The sequence below is a fragment of the Juglans regia genome, chromosome 9 (genome assembly GCF_001411555.2).
Source record: "Juglans regia cultivar Chandler chromosome 9, Walnut 2.0, whole genome shotgun sequence".
In the NCBI taxonomy this organism is placed as follows: Eukaryota; Viridiplantae; Streptophyta; class Magnoliopsida; order Fagales; family Juglandaceae; genus Juglans; species Juglans regia.
Genome location: NC_049909.1, coordinates 17,124,756 through 17,149,271, shown reverse-complemented (window position 1 = coordinate 17,149,271; position 24,516 = coordinate 17,124,756). Strand labels below are relative to the sequence as shown.

The 24,516-nt window shown below is 34.5% G+C and overlaps 4 protein-coding genes across 6 annotated transcripts; 1 reads left to right on the top strand and 3 right to left on the bottom strand.

The window, feature by feature from the left end:
* Window positions 1-1,285: 1,285 nt before the first annotated feature.
* LOC108984084 (abscisic acid receptor PYR1-like) lies at window positions 1,286-2,442 on the bottom strand. The gene has a single exon (XM_018955912.2). It carries the CDS (start codon window positions 2,301-2,303, stop codon window positions 1,665-1,667), a length of 639 nt encoding a protein of 212 aa, XP_018811457.1. The 5' UTR covers window positions 2,304-2,442; the 3' UTR covers window positions 1,286-1,664.
* A 3,308-nt stretch (window positions 2,443-5,750) lies between these two features.
* On the bottom strand, window positions 5,751-7,378 carry LOC108984089. The gene is made up of 4 exons (XM_018955917.2): window positions 7,182-7,378; window positions 6,861-7,037; window positions 6,268-6,429; window positions 5,751-6,156 (listed from the first exon to the last, which is right to left on the bottom strand). The coding sequence occupies exons 1-4, from the start codon at window positions 7,257-7,259 to the stop codon at window positions 5,998-6,000; spliced, it is 576 nt and encodes a 191-aa protein (XP_018811462.1). The 5' UTR covers window positions 7,260-7,378; the 3' UTR covers window positions 5,751-5,997.
* Window positions 7,379-9,094: 1,716 nt separating this feature from the next.
* Window positions 9,095-16,060, top strand: LOC108984096 (probable phosphopantothenoylcysteine decarboxylase). 2 transcript variants are annotated; one of them, XM_035694256.1, is made up of 4 exons: window positions 9,115-9,208; window positions 11,913-12,309; window positions 14,414-14,761; window positions 15,277-16,060. In XM_035694256.1, exons 3-4 carry the CDS (start codon window positions 14,417-14,419, stop codon window positions 15,568-15,570), a joined length of 639 nt encoding a protein of 212 aa, XP_035550149.1. In that variant the 5' UTR covers window positions 9,115-9,208; window positions 11,913-12,309; window positions 14,414-14,416; the 3' UTR covers window positions 15,571-16,060. The 2 variants fall into 2 exon arrangements, with proteins under 2 accessions (XP_018811471.1, XP_035550149.1); XM_018955926.2 differs by lacking the exon at window positions 11,913-12,309 and having other exon boundaries at window positions 9,095-9,208.
* A 525-nt stretch (window positions 16,061-16,585) lies between these two features.
* Window positions 16,586-19,569, bottom strand: LOC108984095 (mitochondrial carnitine/acylcarnitine carrier-like protein). Of its 2 annotated transcripts, none has more exons than XM_018955924.2 (4): window positions 19,247-19,569; window positions 19,015-19,125; window positions 17,394-17,785; window positions 16,586-17,249 (listed from the first exon to the last, which is right to left on the bottom strand). In XM_018955924.2, the coding sequence occupies exons 3-4, from the start codon at window positions 17,783-17,785 to the stop codon at window positions 16,748-16,750; spliced, it is 894 nt and encodes a 297-aa protein (XP_018811469.1). In that variant the 5' UTR covers window positions 19,015-19,125; window positions 19,247-19,569; the 3' UTR covers window positions 16,586-16,747. The 2 variants fall into 2 exon arrangements, with proteins under 2 accessions (XP_018811469.1, XP_018811470.1); XM_018955925.2 differs by having other exon boundaries at window positions 18,928-19,125; window positions 19,247-19,563.
* Between the last annotated feature and the right edge of the window lie 4,947 nt (window positions 19,570-24,516).

The window sequence follows — 24,516 nt, the reverse complement described above, 5'->3', positions numbered from 1 at the left end:
TAGTGATCAGTTGAGTTAGATTAATATGAATGTTATGTGGCAGCAAGTTCAAAGAGTTACAATTTTTAATCTGATTGTTGGAATTAATCTGAATGTTAGAATTTAATCTGATTGTAGATGCTTGTTAAATATTTTGTGTGATGGCAGCAAGTTCAAAGAGTTACATTAATCTGACTCAATTGGGTTGTAGATGCTCAATATTTCAATATGAGAATTGATTAGTAGATGACGTGTGGTTTAATATTCCAAATTATGATTTAATTAATTTTTCTTTTTAAACTGAAAATTTGAATTAAATTATTTAAGTATCAAATTAAATTATTTACTTAACATATTATTAGTGTAATTGCAAGATATGAAAGAAAAAATTAAAAATATTTAAAAAAGAAAAAATTATTATATTATTATTTTGATAAATCCAATGTGAAATTATGAATAAGAAGGTTTTACATTTATGTAAAATATATATTTTTTTATCAAATTTTAAAAATAAATTTGATGAATTTAATACCAATACTCTAACTCATGTGGTGGTCATGTTCTCTTTATGAACAGCAAAAGGAAGATCAAACCCTACATCCAGCACTGTTACACCTGACATGCATATATACTATATGATTGGTGCAAGTCCATTTTTTCGGATCTACAGAAACCAAGCCCTAGCTAGGGTCAAGCTATGTCAACGGCCTCAAAGTAGGGTTTGAATTCAACTTTAACCCTGCTTTCATTTTTTTTTTCACCTGTGAATAGGGTTTTGTTTTACTCCCTTATAAACCTCAACAAAATATGACATTTCATAGAATAAAGTGTACCAGTAGAGGTTTCTAGACAATGCAATTCTTTTACTCTCTCTCTCTCTCTCTCTCTCTCTCTCTATATATATATATATATATGTATTATAACATCAAGTGGGAATAAAGTTTAGCAGAGTGGTTTCTTGGATTGTAAGTCACAGCTAGCAGCATTTCCAGCAAGAAATTAATTAGCCCCTTGTATTGAGAGTAGATTCGAAGGAGAAAGTCATCATGAAGAACCCAAATCTTTCATTGGATTCTTGTAACTAGAAACGTGAAAAAAAAGGGTAAAATTAAAATCTAGCTGATTGATGCTGATCGATCGATAGGAAATAAATTAATTATAAGATCATCACTATACTACCGAGTAGCTTTCAATGTCATTCTCACTCGGAAACAAAATGCATGTGAAGGCTGGCTTCAAACAAAAGAGAGGAAAAGTTCAATGGAATGAAAAGGAAAAACGAAACTCAATGACTTTGATCCATCTCTTCATCCAACAGTAGACATCGTATTCACATCAATGGCACATGAAAATACATCAATATCCTCACCCCCAACATTTTATATACATGTGCGTTGGTTTTTATGGTTTATCTTTCAGCAATTCCAACGTAGGCCAATTATCATTGAAGTTCATAACTTCATATACATAATCACGTGATTTTTTGAAGAGGAGGATATTTTGGTAATTTTTCAGGTCGCGTTGAAACCAAAAATAAAGACATGCATGATGCTCCAAAAACTCGATTTCAGAGGGAATTTAAAAAGAACAGAGGAAAAAAAAGAAAAAAGAAAAAAAGAACAGACAGCACAGAAGATCGCAACCTTTTCTTTGTGATCGAAATCCTTGTTGTATTTTATTTTTTCTTAAATCGTCTCGGATTTACCGTCACCGCCACGGGCCATGGCTTCGGTGACAGACGCCAGCTTTTGCAGATTCAACCTCACCACGGTGTCCGCAAACACACGCGTGTCTTCCTCGGTGTTCCCCTCCGGCATGTCCACTATGTACGATTCCAAAACCAGAGTCCGGGCCTTCCCGTCGCCGTCGAACCCGTGCACCGTCGTGACCGACCGGTAATTCTGCAGCCGGTGCTCCCCTCCGATAATACTGAACCCTGTGACGTGCCGCTCGTCGTCCAATATATCCAACCTCTCGGTGCTGGTAGCCGCAGGAAGCCCGGAGATGACATTCACGTCCCTGGTGCACCCGACGACCATACGGAAGTTGTCCTTCACCGTGCAGCTCTTGATGAAGTGCTTGTAGGTATGGGGTTTGTCGAAGCACCGAACGACGGACCAGACGGTGTGGGGAGGCGCGTCTATGCGCTGCGCCATCAGGGAGGAGCATTGGCCGGGCCCGAGCCTGTAGGTGTGGAACTCGATCACGAACCGCTTCAACTCGTCAAACTCGTACTGGGTCAACCCGGGTGGGACCGCCAGGTGGTGGGTCGTTTTGTGCGTTTCTTCATGCTCCGCCATCGATGAGCCCTCGCCTTTCTCCATTAATAATGTGTGTGTGGGGAAGGGGGCCGGGAAGACAGACGGAGACACAGAGAGTTGAAACTTATCAGTTTTATAACAGCTTGGGATTTTGAGTAATGGAGGGGCTAAAATGGGAAATAGAAGTCGGAAGATGGGTTTTTATTTCTAATTTCGGAATATAATATTAGTTTTTGAGAGGGGGATGAGAGGGGTCTGAGTTGGTGAGGTTGACAGGTGGGTTTTATTAATTATTCCTTCACTTAATGTTTATTTATTTATATATATATATATATATATATAATATTTTAAGAGAGCTGCGTACTCAACCCATCCCAACCACTGGCCCCCAAGGAGCAAAGATAGGTTCAGATGAACTTCACTCCACTTTGAGCTCAATCTTGCATCATCATAAATTATAGAATAGTCTTCTTATCAATTATTATTTATTGTCTCATACTCTATATTTTACGTAGAAAAAAAAATATATATATCAAGTGTGAGAATATGAAAGTTAATGCAAAAGAAAACTGTGTGTGTAAAATTACTATCATATACTGATTTTATCGTTAAAATTTTGTTATAAAAGGAGAAATAATGTCTTTTAATTTATTCTAAAGTCAAGACTTAAGTTTTAATAGAAAAATTATTTAAATTATATTGTAACAAATAATTACAATTCGGGATGAAAAATATCATCTTTCAAAAAAGTACTCATACATTATGACAAAAAAAAGCCTATTTTTTAAAATTATTTTCTAATATATTAAAACATACTATTGAGGTACGTATGGAGTAATGTTAGAGAGAAGTCACTATAACAGTGCACACTTTGCACTCATTACGTGACTGCTTCTAGTTGATTATTCCCAACACTCACTTGGAGAGATGTGTGATCTAGATAATGCCACATCATGTGTGTAAAATAGATGTTTCCAATAGCAACTTCTATCTATATTTATTCATATAACAAAACTCATCCCCTTACGCTACCTATAATTTTGTGAAATCAAAGATCACATAACATAATATTGAATCAGGCTACCTCGTGTAATATATTACAATTTTGGATTTGATAAGATGAGTTGAGATGGTTTGTAAATAGTAGTGAGATTATTAGTTAAAATTAGATGAGATGAGATGAGGTGTCTCACCTCACCTTTGTATCCAAACAGGACCAATGAATATATCTCCAAGTGGAATAGTTAACCTAACATAATACGTATATATCTATAATATTTAAGTATGTATATTTGTATTTATATAATAAATAATCAAGTTGCAAAATGATCAAGATCACTAGAATTTCCCGAGGGTATTAGAATATTGAAAATCATGACAATAATCCATTTCCACGAATCATTGGGTGATATTGATTGGTCGAAAGATTAAGGTTAAAAGTGGCCAATGAGATTGACTAATTCATACTACTAACTATATATAATGAGGACCTGGCCTAGATAAAAAAACGACTAAAATTGTGAGGTGGGAGTACTTAAGCATTAATGAATACAAAATATTACAATCACTATTGTAATATAGATACATGACATTCATTATTGTAGTTTTTAAACCAACTGTATAATATAATAAGATTAAAATAAGTGTTTTATAATCACGACAAGAAAATTACTTATTTATGACCAGTTATTTCCTCATGTGAAAATAACTATTTTCTGTTAAAATGAGTCTATTTTCATCACAAATAGTTATTCTCATCATAAATAATCCCATTTTTCTTGTAGTAAAATAAAGTTGGCTCTGTTGTTGGTACTTGGTACCAAAACTTCATGTCTTTGACTGAAGTACTTGGGGATGGAATCATGGAAGCTGATGAGATTACAACCACAATGGACCAAGTGCATGCATGTAGGAAAATGTGTATGTCATAAGAAATTTCATTCGAAAGCAATGGCCATGAACATTAGCTTTAAGATTTTCTTTCAACTCAGTTTCGTTTCATATCAGTGCTCTGTGGATAATGTCTTACACATTAATTGATTTGCAAATATAAAGACTATATTATGCTGCGCATATATCCACTGATAAAAGTGATACAGCATTAACCTCGGGAGTGGATAACTAGCTTGTTTCGAGCATTTATTTGAAACTTGATGTCTAAATTTGATATTCGAATCCAGAATATAGGCCTAAGGTAATATATATGTCTGCCATTTTATCTTGGATCAAAGAGTAGGGTTTTGAGTGCATAGAGACTATAATTAAAGTTGGAGATACCTTACCTTCGGTCCTTCCTCACATGGAGGACTAAATTCAATGGATGTTAGCTAGCACAAAGACCATAAAGTTGTCCTTTTGAGTGCACAAAAGCCAGCTGCTTCTATCTCTTCTCATTTGACGTCGTACGTGACTCGTTTATTGTACCAGCAGTCTTTTCATCGGCCAAGACTTGAAAATGCCATAATCTGCAGATTTCGACCTGTCGCATGAGTTTCGTCAAAGAAATTAAAAGAGATCATCTATAAATATATAGTAATCTTCGCCTACTTTGTCTTTGTTTTCTTTCTGGGTAGTCTTCATTCTACGTAGAAATCCAACGTTCTTTCAGATAGAGCTGTTCCCTTTTTCAAAAAAGTAGGCGTTCGCATCATTCCACGCCTGATGCAGAACAAGAAAACCATTATCTTACTATATATATTATATACATCGTCTTTTAACGTTATATATGGTTATAGAGAGTGTGTAAATCTCATACACAATTTAAAAAAAAAAAAAATCTATTTTTAAAAAATGATTTCTTCATATAGGTATTAATTAATTTATCTATTTTTTCAAAAATATTATATATACATAACTGTAAATTATATCATTTCTCTAATTTATAATTTTTAAATTTTAAAAGCTGACCCAGCTTTATGCTAAATCCACTGTAGATTTGAAAATTACACATATATTCTTCAGAACAAAACAAAGGAACTACACTTTTTCACACGGAAACGAAGCATCCAGCAAATCCTGTTAGCGACCATATGCCCATGACATCTTGTTCCTTCCTATATACTATATATATATATATATTTTTAAATTTATTTCTTTTGGGCTTTGTGGTTCTTGTCCAGTACCTTTTTCTTTGAATAGCTACGTATATAAAAGTGGCAAAGAGGATATTGGATCGGTGCAACTTGCTTATAGTCTATGCCCCATTGCTACGTACGCTATTTGATGTTGAAAATTTCCAGGTCCTCAATTTTGTGGGTTTGATTCCCATGCACCAATAATTTCTTTCCTCCATTATTGGTCTAAATTATAAATATTAATAATTCATGATGGTCTTACTGGCCGGGATGATCAACTTGCAGTGCATATTGCTTAATGCTTATAATCTCTTATCTCAACGAATAAATTATACACATATAGTCACTATAAAATAATTGTACGGATTTTCTCGATGAATATATATATATGAGAAATGCTTTAGTTATAAAGATTTAAAAAATTAATTAATAAAAATAAACTTATAAACTGACGTGACTTTATGTAAAATAGACAGAAAAATACCCTTATTTTAATTTCTTATTATTATTTTTATTTCTCATAGGATTGGAAAATCAGTGGTACGTAGGAGTCTTACAACTCATTTCAAGAACCCCAGATAGTTTCTACGCTGAGAAGAAAAGAGGATTTAATGAAATCTTAGTGGTAAAAGATTTCATTAAATTAACAGAGACAAGTAATGAAAAGAGGAGAAATATCGCGATTAGCAACCTAGCATTTTTAAGAGTGGCCAATTTGCAGAAATTCCCGTTTTCTGGCTTTTGCATTTCTTCTTATTCTTATTGGGCCTACTATTCCCAAGGTGCTGATTCGCATCTGGACTTGCAATCTTCAACTTTTCTGGCACTCTATGAGGTTTTCGCTGCACCAAAACTAGTTATTAGTATAGAACTATAAATAGTTCAGATTTTGTTGGTATGGAGTCAGCGATTCATGTACGTGATTATGGGAGCTGGAAAACTCGAAAATCTACCTGAATTTCGAGCCTATTCACACTGACATCATGGGATACAGGTCTGTGACCATGAATATTGGGATTGATGTTGAATCCTAGGCTTGAAGTGTCAGCAAGTGTTTGTGTTGAATCGCGCGATGAGGAGCCTGATGTGCTGCTAGATTGCATCTCTAGGCATAGCTGCATGCAGCACAATAGATCGATCATGAATGCTTCAGTTAATGTTGTCACTAAGCATGAATCATATATGCACAGATTGTCGCAAAGTTAATTACACAGGGATGAGATGATCATCTTATTCGTTCTGCAAACCAAAATCTCAATTCTGCAGGAATATTTAACACAATTAAACATGCATTTTGGCAAGTGATACATACACAAATAGTTCTTATAAAAATAAATTCATAAATTAATATGATTTCATATGATATGTTAGATCTATTATACAATAAATTAAATAAATTTTACAATCTAACGTATTATATTAAGTCATATCATTTTGTAAGTTTACTTCTGACTCACGATCTACATATAAATGTCTTTTATCTGACAAAATCCTATGTTTCAAGAATCATGTTGAGAACATGCATTCTGATACCATGAAATATTACCTGAGAAAGCCTATGTTCAAGTGATGCCACCCGATCAGACAGTGACCCTTTAAAGCCAGCCTCCTTTACTGCCAAATCCATTGGGATGCATTCCCTCTGCAGTCCTGCTTGTTCCAGCAGCAAACTATCATTGCTTCTCCATATTGGTATTCTTTGCTTTCTTTCCAAATACTTGATCTGGTTTCACACGTACACCTCTTATATACTATATATAGGATTGAAAGAAAAGCAAAAGAATTCTCGTACCATAAAACTTCCCCCAGGTAATTAAGAAGTGTTTGACGGTAAGGAAAAAAAAATAGATGAGAGAAAGTGAGTCACCATGAAATCCAAATGATCCAACCTAGAAACAAGAGACATCGCCATAGACGAGCAAGCTGATTGTCTTCCATCTTCCATTTTCGTCTCAGCACATGAGCTGCTGTGCGCTTGAGAACGTACGTAGAAGAGATAGTGTACACGTACCCTTAATAAATGCACTTGCAGTACTGCACCTCACAAGTCATCCGCAGTTCGTTACGATGCGTGGCACATGATCAAGAAAATATATAAAAATCTTCCCTTTTTATTTTTATTTATTTTTATTTTGTTTCATTTTATGATAACGAAATAATTATATATTATTTCATTGTTAATAGCAGGTAAAATAGCTGAGGAAAAAAACTTATGGAAAGTTAAAGAAATTGGATGCAATATAAGCTGGTGATAATTGCAATGACGATATTACACGTGCGCTTTAAATGTTCAGCTTTGAAGTAGTCAATTCAAGGAGTAAAATTCACCAAGCTTTGATTTTTTGGACTCATCGTGAGTACTGAGATAAGTGATGAATCACATTTCTTTAGTTTTTTTTCGTATGTCTAATTATCTCTATTATAATTTCAGTTCTAATTAAGACTCGAATATAATGTTTAAGAAATCTTTAATCCCTTGTTTCAACATTTAAACACTCAATATCTTTGGTCCTAAGAGCATTCACAATAGTTTTTTTTATTTATTTATCTTATTCTTTAAAAAACATCACCAAACTTCAATTTTTTTATTTTACATATTGACTTTTACAATATATTATACTTTAACTTATTTTCTTTTTTTATAAATTTTAAATAATATTTTTTTATTCTTTTTAAACATTTCCTGTCTATCAATAAATTTGTAATATCCATTTTTTTTTTTTATATTTGCAATATATTGTTATATAAAATGTAATATAATTCAATCTTATACACACAAAATAAAAATATATAAGCCAAATCAAAATTGGAAATAAAATTAAAATATGAAAAAATTGGATAAATAATATTTTCAAGATATTAAAAATAAATAAATAAAATAGAGGCGTTTTAAATGATAAAAAATAAAAAGAATTTGTATTGAAATGTAAAAGTAAAAGTAAATAAGGGAGTAAATAAAGTATAAATAATTAAAAAAAAAATTGAAGGATGAACAGTATCCGCTATATGTAATGGATTACTGTAGCAATTTGTATTTTACATTTTTTTTACGTAATCGGATGCAACTCATTTTATGAACAATTCTTTAAATAATTTATATTTTCTATATTATACATAAGCTATTGAGAATGCTCTAAGTGATTCGAGAAATTTAATTGAAAAGTCATTCTACTGATAAATCGGTGTGTAAAATATACTATTCATATCGTTGACGTAATAGAATTTAATTAATAAAATTTAAATTTATCTTAAAAATTAATCATCCCACAGCAACCGTATACAATTTGTCACAACAAGAAAATGTAGTGCTTGCGGCCATTTTTATTTCCAAAGATGCATATGTCGCGGTTATTGTGCTATTTTACTGTTTTGATAAGAAAAAATCTACACAATCTTTTACTATTTACACAATCTCTACACATCATATTTTTTTTTAATTTTAATTTTTTTTTCTTTTATAAAATATTTAATATATGAATAATGAATAGAATAATTGAATTAATTTAAAAAGATTAACTCAAAAAAGAAAATTTTAAAAATGTGATGGATAGAGATTAGAAAAGTTGTGTACCATTACTCTTTTGATAAATTTTTTGTGTCAAACAGAAGAATCGCCGCTATGAGCTATGTCGTTAATAATACATACGGCGGAATTCAGGCCTCGTCAAGAACGCTACAAATTTAATTAAGGTCGTCGCAGAAGATGAATTTTTATCTGTATCTTGGTTATCTAAATCGCCGTAATAAGTCATCCAAAGTATATTAACCTAAATTTAACCCCCCGCCAAATTTCCCAATTTCTTCCCCCGCCCGGGCACTCTCTCTCTCTCTCTCTCTCTCTCTGTGGCTTGAGGCTTCGCACAGCGTCTTCTCGCCGCCTCCTCGCCGACGCCGGTGAGTTTCTCTTTCCCTATTTTAGGCTCCACCGATCTCTCTCTCACTCTCTAACTGCCGCGAGGTTTTCTGGGTATGATATGGTTTTCATAGAACCGAATGACCGCATTTTCTCTTGAAGTTCTTACCCTTGCATGCTATAAATTCAGTGCATTTATGTATTTACTCTGCATAATTATTTTGCAAGAAGCTGTGCACCCTTTATGATCCGCGTGTGCTTAGTGGGTGTTTAATGATAAAGTACTGGTCTCCCAATTTGTCTGTGTATAGAGAGAAACATTACATAAATAGAGAAGGTGGCTCCAATTATCTGTTATTGTCCTACATGAAGTTCATCACAAAGATAGAAAAATACTCGAGTTGTTTGAGAAAGTGAAAGCTGAATTTGAATTGTAAAATACATTAGTTATTGGATATGGCTTGGTTTTGGGTTGGATTTACCACATTTATGTAAATATTAATCCCCATTTGAAACCACAAATTTCATGGATTTTGTTAATATTTCTAAATATTGGTTAATTGTCTAATTTGCCAGACAAACCTAGCTAGCTACTACCTTACTAATTCAGAATAGAAATGTAATTACAAACCCACTTTGTCTTCTATCCTTATCTGCCAATCAGACAGAAGAGAATCTCTAGGCCCCAAATATTCGTAAATACAGAATCTCTAGGCCCTAAATATTCTTGCATAATGCTGATGATCCCCTCTTCCCCTTAACTAAAATTTCTCACTTTTAGGAAATTAAATGACTTACACGGTGAATGGTGAAGATTTTTTATTTGAATTTTTATGATCGAGGATAGTGGAGTACATTTTACTCTTAAATAATTCGTGGTAGAATATGCATGATTAATTTGGGTCTAGTTTCTGTGCTTAATTAGGTTTGCTCACTGCAGGTGGGTAGAATTTATTTGCACACAAGTTGGATAATTAAACACTTGAACACAGTTATTTGAAGGCACATCAAGGTGACCAGCACTTCAAAAAAAGAAAAGAAAAATTGATGTGAACAGTAACCTGGTGCATTATAAAAGTAATAGATTTTTTAAGCACGTGAAATTGAGTGGAAGATGAAGATTATCATATATCCAATGAAAGAATATTAATTCAACGAGTCTTTACCATATGAAAAATCGAATTCATGTTTTCAATCAATATTGTAGGCTCAAAATACAGGTTGACAAAGAAGTGAATCAAAGACCCATGCATCTATCCTCATGAAAAGCTAGCTCACTTACATGGTTTTTCTGGTGGAATATAATTGTTTCGTTTGGTTTGGTGGGGTGGACAAACAAGCTTAACTCATTAAAACATAAGAATGCGATCACCACTTGTGGGCATCAACTCATGCTAATTGCCTAATTACATAGAGTATTAACAGTTGTTGTTAGTGTTTTTTTTTGGTTCGCTTTTGGCCCAGCTTGAATGTGCATGTAGGTGTGTAGGCTGCTCAAGTGAATTGAAATCTCGTTTTAAAACTGAAGAAAAATTATATTGGCTGTCTGTACTGGAAACAAGTTAGATTATGTACAGTAGATATTGCATTGATGTCGATTGTTAGATTATGTACATTTTGTATAATTGTTTTGGCTTTCAATACATTAGAGCAACACTCCTCCATTTTTGCACTTTTCATGTTGTAGGAGTGATAATATTTTTTTGATAGGTAATAAGTTAATTCATTGATAGAAAGATAGGCATAGCCAAAGTACACTAGGAATATATAGAGGCTTACACCTATCTAGGAACTAGAAACAGTTACAAGGAAATCATGGAAGCTGAAACTATTGAAATCTAAAGCAATAGCCCACAAAAACAAAGTCTTCCAGAAAAAACTACGAAACTCTTCCAAGGAACGTTCATGATCCTCAAAAAGTTGCTCATTTCGTTCACTCCAAATACACCAAAAAATACAAATAGGGGCCATATTCCATATGGCTGCAATATGTGGTGTCCCAGTGATTTCTCTCCAACATGCTAGTAGTTCAACCACCCTGCCTGACATTACCCATGTGACTCCCAATTTGCTGAAAAAATAATTCCAGATACCTCTAGCAAACTCACAATGTAAAAGTAGATGGTCCATCGTTTCACTGCTATTTCTAATTTTCTACACAAACAACACCAATCTGTGATGATTAAACCATGTCTTCTAAGGTTATCAATGGTCAAAATCCTCCCTAAAACTGCTGTCCAGACAAAGAATGTGGCCTTGGTTCGTGCTTTACTCCTCCATATGTTCTTCCAAGGGAAATTATGTCTTTGTTGCATGGTAATAGAGTCCTAAAAAGAACGTACCTTCAATTTCCCTCTCCTAGAGAGTCTCCATACCATGGCATCTTCATTTGTGGTTGCAATAGCAGTATTATACAGCAAGTTGAAAATTTCCACCAAGATATTCACTTCCCAATCATGAGCCTCCCGAGTAAGATTAATGTTCCACTCCTGGGAACCTTGATAAAGTACCCACAGATCGGCCACTATGGCTTCCTTATCCCTTGCAATAGAGTATTGCTACATACAGTTATGAAGTGTGCAAGCATCATGCAATCTTTTTAAAAAAGAGTAGAATCTATTATTAAAAAATTAGTTTTTTTACATGTATCTCATATATACCCATTTTTTTAAAAGAAATAAGCATTACTTACGCATTCTATGACTACAAATACCATTTCTTTATGTGATATAAATCATATGATAGCCAAAATAAAACTTGGGCCAAGATCACGTTTTGAAACTCGGAGCTGGGTTCAACTTAATTGGGCTGAGTCGGGACAAGTATCAAGCTCGACCCGACCACGTTTGTCTATGAAGTGAAGTGACTCAAGAGTAATGTCGAGGAAAGAGAGCTTTGAAATTACTGAAACAGAGATAGAGGGAGGGTTTCTGCAGCGAGGGCTTGAAGCTTGGACTTGGAGGAAGCAATCGAGTTTGAAAACGGTTCCTTGAGAAATATAGTATAAGGTGCCTTTTTTCGTCCTTTACCTTGGTTAGTTTCGGAGAAAAAGACGATCCTAGAAGGACTCAAACCCCCTCCCCCCCGACCCTCCCATTGACACCGACGTCGCCGCACCACCAGCCATCTTCCGCACCACGAGGTATCTCCCCTCCACTTTCAATCTTGTTGGTACTCAGTAAATTAGTGTGCAAATAAGCAGCATCAATGTAAATCAGTTCCCATCGACATCGATCTTGTTGGTACCCACATTAGCGGCATCAATGGACTAAGTTGTGGGGAGAGAGAGAGATGTACCTGGGGAGCCCAGGGCCGGTACAGGGGCTCTGTTGGCACAATGCCGATGGGGAGGGGCTCTGTTCTTTTGGGAAATAGAGGGGACGCGGGGCACTGGGAAAGGAGGGGGCGGGGGGGAAATTGGAAAAAAAAAAAACTTAAACTAACGTGGCACAACACCTCATCAGTTCCTTTGTATCTCTAGCAGCCCTCTTTATTTTATGCCTGTAATGATAATTGGTTTGGTAAGCATGTCAATGTTGTGTTAATAACCAACTTAATGATAGATTGATTTGTAAACTTGCTTACAATATCTAGATTGATTTGTAAACTTGCTTACAATATCTGGGACTTCAAATTGCAGTAGCTTCTTTTATGCTTGATAGTGTTCCTTGAACCAAACTTGTAAGACATTGCAATATCATATCTTGTTACCTCTTTATACATGAGGACTGATCTGTCATACCCTATAAAGCTGAATTTCTAGATATGCTTGGGCTTCTTAATTTGATCGGAAGATATGTTCCTCTCCAATTAAGATTTACTTATTATCTGGGCTTCTTTTTCTATCAATAGCATCATATTGCTTTCATGTGAATATTAGAGTGATTTGGTCCATTTAGAGCTACAAAAACAGAGATCCTATTCTCTATAAACCTCCGTCTCCTGCCCACTCTCTAGGTTTGTGTGCTTGATGTATGAATTTATCTTATCCCCACCTTTTATGGGTTGTCTTTCTCATCCTACTTTCCTGTGTTTCTTTTGTCCCCCACCTTGAAACTTTACATTTCTTATATGGGAAGTATCACTTATATTGGGGGGTTGTTGATTCTTCAAGAGTTTAGCCTTGGATCTATGCGAAGCCAAGAGTTCATTATTTCACATTTTTCTTTGTCACCTTTATCTTGGTCAGCACTGGTTCTCCTTAATTGGGGCTCAAGATAATGGAGTGGGAAAAATGGATTCATGTGTCAACTACAAGTAGCTTAGATACGTCTTCCTTTATTTTTTTTCGTGTAAGATTGTGAGTCATCTATCTTGTATCATAACATGCACCGTTTTTGTTATGTTCTTGTCCCCTATTTTCTTTCTGTTTTTTTTTTTTTTTTCGTTTCTGGTTTTTGTTTGTAGTCGCACAATTCTGTCATTTATATGCACTTAATACTTATTTTGTTGTGGGCACAATCATATGTAGTTTCATATGTGATTGCTTCAATTTCAAATAGCTTGCTTTATGCCTTTCTGTTTCATTTCAAAATCTGAAGCTGTTCCCAACTTTTCATATGCGCAAATAGTTTTTTGGTTTAAGTTATATACATCCTTAGAAACTTGCAAATATAGCTCCTAATGGAGCAACTATGGTTCAATTTCATTTGTTCTGGTTAGAGCTGCTTTCAAAATCTGAAGCTGTTCTGGACTTCTCATATGTGCAAATCGTCTTATGATTTAAGCTATACATCTATATTACCTTGCAACCATAGCGCCTATTGGTGCAGCAATATTTCAATTTCATAAATCCAGTTAGAGCTTCTTTCAGCAAAATCAGTGAGTCTAAAACCTAAGTTTCTCCGACTGGGTATTTTTGTTCTAAAGAGTGTTCATTTTACATAGATCAATGAAATGGGATGTTACGTCTTGTATCTTGCATTATCAAAGCAATTGAAATTTGCACACCTGCCTGCAGACAAGTGCACAAATTTTGGTTGCACTTCACATTCAATTGATCCGTGCATGTCTGGTACAAAATTTTGGCATTGCGAATGCCAGTTACCTGACTTTGAATTTTATCTCTAAATTATAGAGAAGGTTTTTGTACTGTATTGTTAGTTACTTTTGCAAATTTTGGTGCTGTGCAAAAGCTATTATCAATTCAAATTAAAGTTTTTTAACGAGTTGATCTGCTTGTGGGAATATGTGATGGAGATGTAGTGCAAATCTTGGATAAGAATATTGTTGCCATCCTTGTATAGGTTATGGCAGGCTCAGAACCTGTGAATGTAGAGAGGGATCCAATACAAGTTAATGGTACTCCCAGGAAACCACGGATTCTTCTTGCTGCGAGTGGAAGTGTAGCAGCCATAAAGTTTTCGAATCTCTGCCATTGTTTTTCAGAATGGGCTGAAGTAAAAGCTGTTGCCACTCAAGCATCTCTACATTTCATAGATAGGGTGTCACTACCCAAGGATGTAGTTCTTTATACTGATGAGGATGAATGGTCAAGTTGGAAGAAAATTGGCGATAGCGTGCTTCACATTGAGCTGCGTCGATGGGCTGATATTATGGTTATTGCTCCATTGTCAGCCAACACACTCGGCAAGGTAATCTTCATGCAATTTTAGAGGAACCGTCCCTCTTATTTTGAAATTTTACCAATCAGGAACAAGACGATACCAGTAAGTTTGTGTTATTGGAAACAGCCCAAATTGCTTAGGCTAAATACAAAAGTATTATGCTGCTATTATGTCTGGTGAATGTCTAACTTCTGAGTTCAAAAAGCAACCTAATGAATTGGTATATGAACATCCTCGCTTTAAGCCTGTAAAAGTGAGAATGAAGAGTGCAAGTCAATTATTTTCTAGAAACGATCATGTTGTGATTGGGTATGGTCTAATGATGATTGTACCCATGCACCCACACTTGTGTATATGTGTGCATGTATAGTGATGTGGTAGATAATACGAGTCTTGAAGGCATCCCCATTAAACACCCTGTGGATGCTATGGGCTTTTCTTTCCTCTCTGTGCATGCATGTTTTTGTATTTTGTTGTCACATGAGTTGACTAATCATAATTTCAATACAATATGTTATAAGAATGCTATGCCCTTATTGCAGATCGCTGGGGGATTGTGTGACAATCTCCTGACATGCATTGTGCGAGCATGGGATTACAGCAAGCCATTCTTTGTCGCACCTTCCATGAACACGTTGATGTGGAACAATCCTTTTACAGAGCGACATCTCATGTCAATTGACGAGCTTGGGATATCTCTCATCCCGCCCGTCACAAAGAGGCTGGCTTGTGGAGACTATGGCAATGGTGCAATGGCAGAACCATCCCTTATCTACTCAACAGTAAGGCTTTTCTTAGAGTCAAGGGTTCAACAAGGTGGCAGTAACATTCAGTAACTAGAGTAGTAAAGCTGGCATTTTCTCATCTTTAAAAGCAGAAGAAAAGCTGTCCCTTTTAAGGGGCAATATAAGAAGTTGGCTTACTTGCATGACATGCAGGTTGGTGGTTGTCTTTTTATCTTGTAATGCTTGTTGTATTTAGTGTTTTATCTGACATATCAAATCTACGTCTAGAAAATGCTTCTAGGATATGATTTGAGTTGGATGTTGTCACTTCTGTGGTATGGGACTCATTTTACCTGTGCCCAAATTAATCTCTCCGAGCATACTGATTATTGCTTTCTGTACAAGTGGATGGTCGGGATTAAGGTGTGTATTCTAGTGGGAAGCTGACGTGGTTGCCATATGTGTTGAATGCCAACTGTGCTCAAGCTGCGTAGAGCCTTAGATGGGCTTCGGAGTATGAATCTGTTTATGGAGTCTGTATAACTAACTATAATTACTGATTCAGTCCTGAATGAAGTCATTGAGAAACATTTTCAAATTAGTTCGTGGAGGTCGAACGTCCAGTTTCTTAGATTTTCCATCACTTCCCTTAGAAAAATAAATCATTATTTTGCAAATAAATTTGAAAGAGAAATGCTTGGTCTATATAGAAATTTTACACACTGACATGACTTAATGTAATTTTTCAAATTTTACAATTTTTTTTACTATAAAGTTGACTTAATGTATTATATTAAGTCACGTCAATATATAAATTTTCTTATACAACCAACGCTTCTTAATTTGAAATATTACTTTAAGTAACTTGCTCCACTAGTTGGATAAGAGCGATTATCATAATTTAGTTTTTTCTTTTAACAAACTCAATATTTGACCTTTTACCTCATTTATTTGATGGTTTCTCTGAAATGGTTTCTATATACGACTACGAGTCCTCAGTTATGCCTCATTATGAGGACTATAAGCATGACTGAAACGCAGAAACAAAACCCTTTTGGGAAATTCTTTGGCACAAAAAGTTCTATTCGGCCGGCATCCAATGTGTTCACATAAAAGTTAATTTCCGTGAAAATCTGAAAAGCAGGTTTAGCAACTGGTGCCTTTATATTTCCATAGGAGAAAGAATCCTTCTTCCAGCAACAGAATGAAATTACAGAATACAAAGAGCATGCCAGCATTGCCAAACAAATCGAAAAATACATGCTACCAATAAAACCTAAAGAACCAATTATCCCAAACTTGACCTTGTCACCTCGTATGCTAAGAAGCATGCAGCATTTGCAGGAACACTTCTGGCCATGGCAGGTCCAAACCCCCTATACAGACCTTTTACTCCCTCCGAAGCAAGGATCTTTCTAAATGCATCAACTGATCCAGAGAACTTGGGATTTTTGTAATCGTCTACCTGAAGTACACTCTTGACAACATCGGTTGGGTAGACTGAGAACCAGAAGGAAGCTCCAGCTAAGCCTCCAGCCACAATCAAAGAGCCTCTTCCCAATTTAGATGTGTCCTGGCCACCTGCAAAAAACTGCTTCAGAGCTTCATAGACACCAAACATCGCAGCATTTCCGGGAACCTCACGTGCCATTGTAGGAACCAATCCTTTGAAGAGACCCCTCACACCACCTTCTGATCTGAGAACATGCCTAGCCACATCCATTGGTCCTCCATACTTCACTGCCGGACTGGCTGAAGTGGAACCTGCCAATGCACTCTGGGCTTGCAACCTGCTTTTTATGATATATCCAAAGCAGTTAACATGTACAGTTGAAGGTTTGAAGAGTTTTCCCAAGAGTTCAAACATATTTGAGTTCATTCTCAGGGACTTCAAAAAATCACCTCACGCGTTTTATAACAACAATTTTACTGACCTGCACTTGATCAATTCAGTAGGGCAAGCTAAAAAGGAAACAGCAACTCCAGCACCTGCCCCACAAACAATTTGCTGGTTAACCGTAAGGGGGGCACCAGGTTGAGACCGCAATAATGCCTCCATTTGTCCCCTCACAGAGAAGAGGACAGCGTTGAAGGCAGCCACAGTGGCCAGTGGAGCCCCCATACCCTTGTACAAACCTCTAGGGCCTTCCGCAGCTAACGTTTGCCTGACAGCATCCATTGCACCTGCATACTTGGGAGGTTGGCCTGGAAGTGGAGCAGGCTGGCTCTGAAGCTTGACCTTAATGGTGTCAAAGGGGTGCCCAACAATCAATTGTGCTGCTCCTCCAACAGTTCCAGAAGCCAAGTCCTTTGCGACATCCCCCATCTGCAAATGAGTATAACTTTCCATTAGCATCCGTTTGAAACCAACTTTAAATGTTACCAGATGAAAAGCATGCAAAAATGGGTATGATTTTTCCTTACAGACGCAAATATTGCTAAAAATGAATTAATGTAGAGGATACAAAATTTGATTTTTATATGGAAAGACAGAGAATCCAACAGGTAATATCAACCTTAAAAATGCATCACTATTTGAAATCATTAGCTGAAACTACTTAAAAAATAAACTAGTTTACCCCAGAAAAGAATTCTTCCTTCCATCAAGAAGAAACAATAGTTAACTGTCGAACTGAAGCTTTCGCTAGAAGTCAGATCTAGAACAACTACAAGTTTACAATTTCGCTGACTCAACAAAAGAAAATTATCTGAAACAGCTCTTGTGCTTTCCAATAGCAGATAAAGATTTCCCTCTAGTACTCCCAGCACTATTTCCACCAGTGATCTAGAAGCATCATTTTGAAATTGTTCATGGAATTATCGGGAAAAATAATATGAAAACCCATAAACTCCCATGTGACTAGCCTCAGGAACCATAGCATGTACCTCCGATTTCAAATCCTATTGAATGTACCAAGATGGGGATAATTTTAAAACCACCGAGTAAAACGTCAGATTGGAAATTCAGAAACGCAAGGAAGTTTTCAAAACAGGACATTTGGCAATAACATAAGATCTAAAACATAAGTATAAATAAGGATGCCAAGGATGCTCCAGAAATTTCAAAATGAGAATCCCCATTTCGTTCGCCATGCCAATAAGGTGATATTAGCTACAAGATCAATTTATCACCAATAGTGCTTAAAATAGTTGGCTTCCCAGTATCTATCAAAATGATACAGTGAAGATTTCTGTGCTCCTAACCTGACGTCGATTAATCTCACTAAACAAAGTAAACACCCCGAAAAACTTCATCCCCTCAAAAATGAAATCTGACTACTTCTACTGGTGGTTCATTTCTTCATTTGCACTGAACATGCAGAAATTTCGGTTTTATATGGTAGCACAAAACATGTCATGTCGTAGAATGTGAACTCATAAACCGTTCTGCAATGGTATGCAAGAAATGGCAAGTATTGGTTCTTCTGACTGGAATTAGTAACTAAAAGAAGTTGACAAATCCATTACATTTGCAATTAAACGTGTTTGTCAAACAGAACAGAGCCCACTTGAGCGGATTTCCTGGAGCGGATTGAACAGGAACAGAAAACTTACTGGAGCGGATTTCCACTGTCAGTATCAGAGTCAGACGAAATAAGAGCTAAATCGATCGAAACCCGTTACCCAATACCAGGAGAGTTGGTCGCACGTCTCAGACAATCACATCTGATTAAAAGAAAAGAAAAAAAAAAGAAAAGCTTTAGATCCACATGTAGAATAACAGGAATAGAATATAAACGCTACTACGAAGACACAGCTAGAGTTGTTGTAACAGTTAGAAGAATACCCATGAAAAGAGAGATGAATGGGTCAAAACGCAGGCGTTGGACGAGAGTTTGAAATGGGTTTCAAGGAATAAAAGAGTCTGGGAATGGTCGAACAACACAAGGGAATGGAATCGCAGGTAGTGAGAGCCACAAGGGAGAGGTTGGGTGGGACAAAAAGGAGGAGGCCACAAACTATTGTCTAGCGTGGATTTCACACGAAGAAAGCCAGGGAGAGAGAGATGTGGTTGAGAATGTGACCCAAGAGACCGGATGGGGATGCGGATACAGAGGTTGAGAAAATGCCACTTCTGCTTCTGCGCTCTCTCTGTGGCCATCCAATTGAGAAATGAACCAAAGTTTTATAGTATCCGGATACGGTGTGGTACGAAGAAACACAGCGGCGTTGTGTACTGGGTCGAAGCCATCTTACACTCAAAATGTTACTATTTTCATCTGGATGGTACGGTCCTACTACTCCTTCTTAATTTATTTATGAAAAATTATATTTATATTTTTTGGATGCGTGAATTTCTCACTCTTTGAAAAAATAGATAAATTTGTGATTAATATAAAAAAAATTATTTTTTAATAATAAATTCTATTTTTTTTAAAGTGTACGAAACTTACACATCTTAAAATTTACTCATTATTTATTAATTATTATGCTTAATTTATAGATTAATTATTTAATATCATATCAAGTAATCTCTTTTCTAAATCCATATCAAGTAATGTTGAAAACTTGTTAATAAAAAAAACAACCCTTTATTCAAACATGATTTATTAGAATTATTATCATATTTTCAAGATTTAGATATCATTTCGTTACCATATAAAATGAGAAGAAAATTAAAAATTAAATAAAATATTATTAAAATATAATTTTTTAATATAATTTTTATTTTAAAATTTAAAAAAATTAAATTATTTTTTATATTTTATTTGAGAATCTAGTAAAATTGTAATCATTTATATGAAATAAGATGAAAACAAACCAACCTTAGAACGCGAGAAAAATAGATATATAATCAATTCCGCTTTGAAGCAGTCCATCTGAAGCTATGGGTTTAACAACCACCACTAATATTCAACCACATTCAACCACGTCAACAATTTCACAGAAATTAAAATAACCTCATCACATTGTAGTAAATCGAAGAGAAGCTTTGTCTCGACTCTCGGCCAAAAGCCCCCTTCAGTATTTCAGATTGCTGATTCGCACCATTTCCGTCGCTTTGCACCGCTGCAGGACGACACCAGTTTCATCGTGCATCAGTTCCTCCGCCACCAATCCTTCGCCCACCATTACTTTTACACCATTAATCTTATGCCTTTTGTGTTCTTTTTACTCCTTTCAGGCAAAAACAGAACCACTAGACAGTGCCATTAGAGACACGACTGCTTGTTCCTCTTCCTTCAACTTCCTCCTCCTCTGCCACCTTTGTTTCTTCATCACTGATGGTGACCTTTGCAGCAACAAATCCTTACCCAAAAAAGAAACTACCTACATAAAGTGAAAAACAAACCCACCCAGAAATTATATCACCCGATGAAAAATTGCAAAAAAGAAAAAGAAATGCAGAATGATATTTACCCATGTAGTGACCAAGAAAATTGGCCCAAAAATACTTAGTATATTTGCAAATAGCAACGAAAAGAGAGGGAAAATAACCAGGAGATAATAAACCCAAAATAAATCAAAGATCAAAATCAACTGAGTAATGATCGTTGGCTTAAAAGTAACAATATCGATTGAAAGACAGCCAATGAAACACTTGAGGCCCACGAGTCAAATGTAAAAACCCCAGACGGAGAGAATAATAGAGACTAAGAAAGGAGAGAAATAGAGACTGAAAATCACAAACCAACGAGAAGAAATTAACCCATTCATCCATTAAGAGAAATGAAAAACCGGGAAAATGAAATGAAGGAAAGAACCTTGGGGCTTGGCTTTACTTATGGTAGATAATATCTGTCCTCAGAGTGTCTCGACTTCGAGACAGACAGGAGTGGGTGACAATATCAGGGGGCTTCGAGGTTTTAGTTCTAGTCTAGGGAGAAGGTGGGATGTCTGTTGACTCTCGAGTGACCGTCGCGAGAGGGGGCCGAAGGGGTAGCCATAAACCCTGTCGTGTGTTTCTGTGAGAGGAGGGGGGCGAGGAGAGTAAATTTTAAATCCCCTGACGTGCGTCCACATGATAGTTAAGATGTGAAGCCTACGTGTCACTTAGACATTGGATGGCTGTTGTTTAGGAGATATTGGATTGTCTGATTATAAGATTTACTCATAAACAATACAAATCTTATAGTATCTGTTAAGCATTTAATTCAATTAAACTGCAATAAATACTGTGGGGACTATTTTACATGTATATTTCTCTCAATTTTAGATTTTACTGTTTAAACTAGTAGTGTAACTGGTCCGGTTTGGTCTAATTTTGGACATATTTTAGAATCGAATCAATATACACTGATTTTGAGATTTGAAGAACCGATCTCACACTGGTTACAACCCTAATCCCATACTTTTGGTTTTACTGGTTCCGGTCCGGTTCAGTCCGATTTTAATATAGTATTAGTGGATTGTATAGTTAGTATAACTATACTATAATGATATAGTGATATATAGTGGATTATATAGTAATATAGTATTAGTAATTTAATATAACTATTAATACTATAGTGATTTATATAATTATTTATATAAAGTGAATTACTAATAGTATTAGTGTTAGTATTAGTGTGTATATATATTTATATATATATAATAGTATCATATAGTGATATGGTATTTGATTATGTATGCTAGAGATAATATATTAGTTATAATATGTTAGTGTCTAACTTATTTATATATTTGATTATATATGTTAGTAATAATATGATGGGTACATATTCTCTTTATATGAGTGTATATGATCAAATGTAAATATAATATATTTATGAAAAGGAATATATATTATAATTTATTATGCTATAAAATGTATTTATCCTTAATATATATGTAGTTTATATTAATAACATATAATCAAATGTTCATGTTTAAGATTAAACTTTTATGTTATAAAATTAAAACTTTTAATGATAATGTTATATCAAATGTTATATTAAAATTTATAAGATTAATTTTATGTTATATTAAATGTTATATTAATTTTATGTTATTAGATTATTATTATACATGAATAATAGGATTTTAAAATCTAATGTTATATTAATTAGAAATTTAGCATATAATATAAAGTTATTTTACATATGATGATAAAAATTATATATAATATAAAAAATCATATAAAAAATATTTTATATAATAGAAGAAATTTAAATGGCATTGAATAAAGATTTATGGTAGAATAAAAGACTATGTTTTTTGAAGAGAAATGTCATTATTCATTCATCAATAGAAACTTACATCCATAACCGATTACATGCGGGGATATCCCATATCAACCATTTGGAGCTCCACCAGTACACTACTGGCTGGATTGATCTGGATTTCACTGCTGCTGATACTCTCTACAGACAAACATCTAATATACAACACTCTGCCTAAAAAGAGACTCAACCTCATCTTTCATAGAGAGTGAGGACTCAACCTCTACGGACAAACTGTCCAAGAGACAAATTAATTTTTTTTTTAATATTTACTATACAATAAGGAAAACAAGAACAAAAAAGGATAAATCACAATTTGGATCAACTCCGATAGACTTTGACGGTGCGAAGGCAACGAACTTGTCTTTTTCAGCCACAAAAGTTAGATCTGAAAAATCTGGTAGTGGCGATTATGGTGATTTGACGTGTGATGACCACACACGGTCATTTTAATAAAACCGCCACTATCCTCCGAAAGATTTGCTGGCTATGAGTCTTTTTGTGCTGAGTGTCTCTCGAGATGACAAAACTCAAATCTAAAGTTTTTTTAAAGTGAAAAGAGGATTCTTGAAGAGAAAGATAGCTCAATTAACTAGTAAAGTGTTTACTGTCGAATAAAAGACTATGTTAGTATGATATTTTCATTTTTTTTTTCTTCAAAAGAGAAGAATTCAATGATTATATGTAATGGCGCATCAATATATTATAATAAATGTATGATTTTTTGTATTTCTCACGTTAGTTAAAATATTTCACGAATGAATTTGATCCTCTAATAGTTTGGGTCTTCAGAATATTTTACTATTATTTATTATTTTATATTTATTTTTTATTACTATTCAATATCCATATCATTATTTTTTTACTACTTTTCACATAATACTTAAAAATACCTCACTATCTAATGCAACCTAAACCTAATAAAATAATAATAATAATAATAATAATAATAATAATAATAGTCAAATTATATTTGCAAGTTTACTGTTAAAATGTACGAGTGTACCTGTCAGGTATCCAAGAATATTTTTATAGATTTTTTTTTTTTATAATTTTAAAAGTCATGTCGTGTTAATTATATAGAAGAAATGTCTTTCATATTCATTTCATATTCATTGTAGTAATGATGAAAATACTTACCAAAGAAATTTGGAAAGGTTGAATGAGGCATTTATTCCATCTCATTTTTTCATATCCTTTGATTCAAAATCCCATTTTATTTTATGGAAATAAAATCAAAGTCCACATTACCAAACCCATTTAAAGTTTGATAAATCAATGTGCCAATGGTTGATATAGAAAATCATTATGAGGAATTAAGGATTAAATGACACTCTCATAACACATCTGGATACAACTTTTTCTTGCCTGTTCGACTCCATTAAACATAAACTTCACAATTTCTGAAGAAACGGAATCCTCGAGCCTCATGACCTTCATGGGATTTTTTTTTTTTTAAAAAAAAAAAATAGTCTATTGGACTTACCATAAATTTTGAAAAAAATATGATTTCATTTTATTAATATATCTTTATAAATATTTTTTTCAATAAATATTTTTTAGTTTCTATAATTAGAGACAGATGGATACAACAAAAAAATATTTTAATTATAAAAAGATTTTATAAATATAAACGCATATGAACTATAATTAGAGACAGATAGATAAAAAAGTTGATGCACATGTTACCTCAAATTTCCCTCATTTAGGAAACACTTTGTCATCCCATGAAATGCCCCAAGCCCTCGCAAAAACAAGTGTTCTTCAAGCTGCCACGTTTTAGTGACTATTTTAATGTCCAAAATCCAAAAACAATAATCAATAAATAAACAAGAAAATGGACGAGACATTCCATGCACATCTTTTTCGTGGGAGTGCTAACACATCTTTTCCTTTTGTTTTTGTTTAAAGTTAT

Excerpts from the sequence above, each read along its gene's own strand:
- LOC108984084 (XM_018955912.2), bottom strand. The coding sequence starts at position 2,303 with ATGGAGAAAGGCGAGGGCTCATCGATGGCGGAGCATGAAGAAACGCAC.
- LOC108984089 (XM_018955917.2), bottom strand. The coding sequence starts at position 7,259 with ATGGAAGATGGAAGACAATCAGCTTGCTCGTCTATGGCGATGTCTCTT. Across the intron at positions 6,430-6,860 it reads TTGAACATAGGCTTTCTCAG|CTATGCCTAGAGATGCAATC; the intron begins GTAATATTTCAT and ends TGCTGCATGCAG. Across the intron at positions 6,157-6,267 it reads TGAATAGGCTCGAAATTCAG|CGAAAACCTCATAGAGTGCC; the intron begins GTAGATTTTCGA and ends GTTTTGGTGCAG.
- LOC108984096 (XM_018955926.2), top strand. The coding sequence starts at position 14,417 with ATGGCAGGCTCAGAACCTGTGAATGTAGAGAGGGATCCAATACAAGTT. Across the intron at positions 14,762-15,276 it reads CAGCCAACACACTCGGCAAG|ATCGCTGGGGGATTGTGTGA; the intron begins GTAATCTTCATG and ends CCCTTATTGCAG.
- LOC108984095 (XM_018955924.2), bottom strand. The coding sequence starts at position 17,785 with ATGGGGGATGTCGCAAAGGACTTGGCTTCTGGAACTGTTGGAGGAGCA. Across the intron at positions 17,250-17,393 it reads ACTGAATTGATCAAGTGCAG|GTTGCAAGCCCAGAGTGCAT; the intron begins GTCAGTAAAATT and ends CATAAAAAGCAG.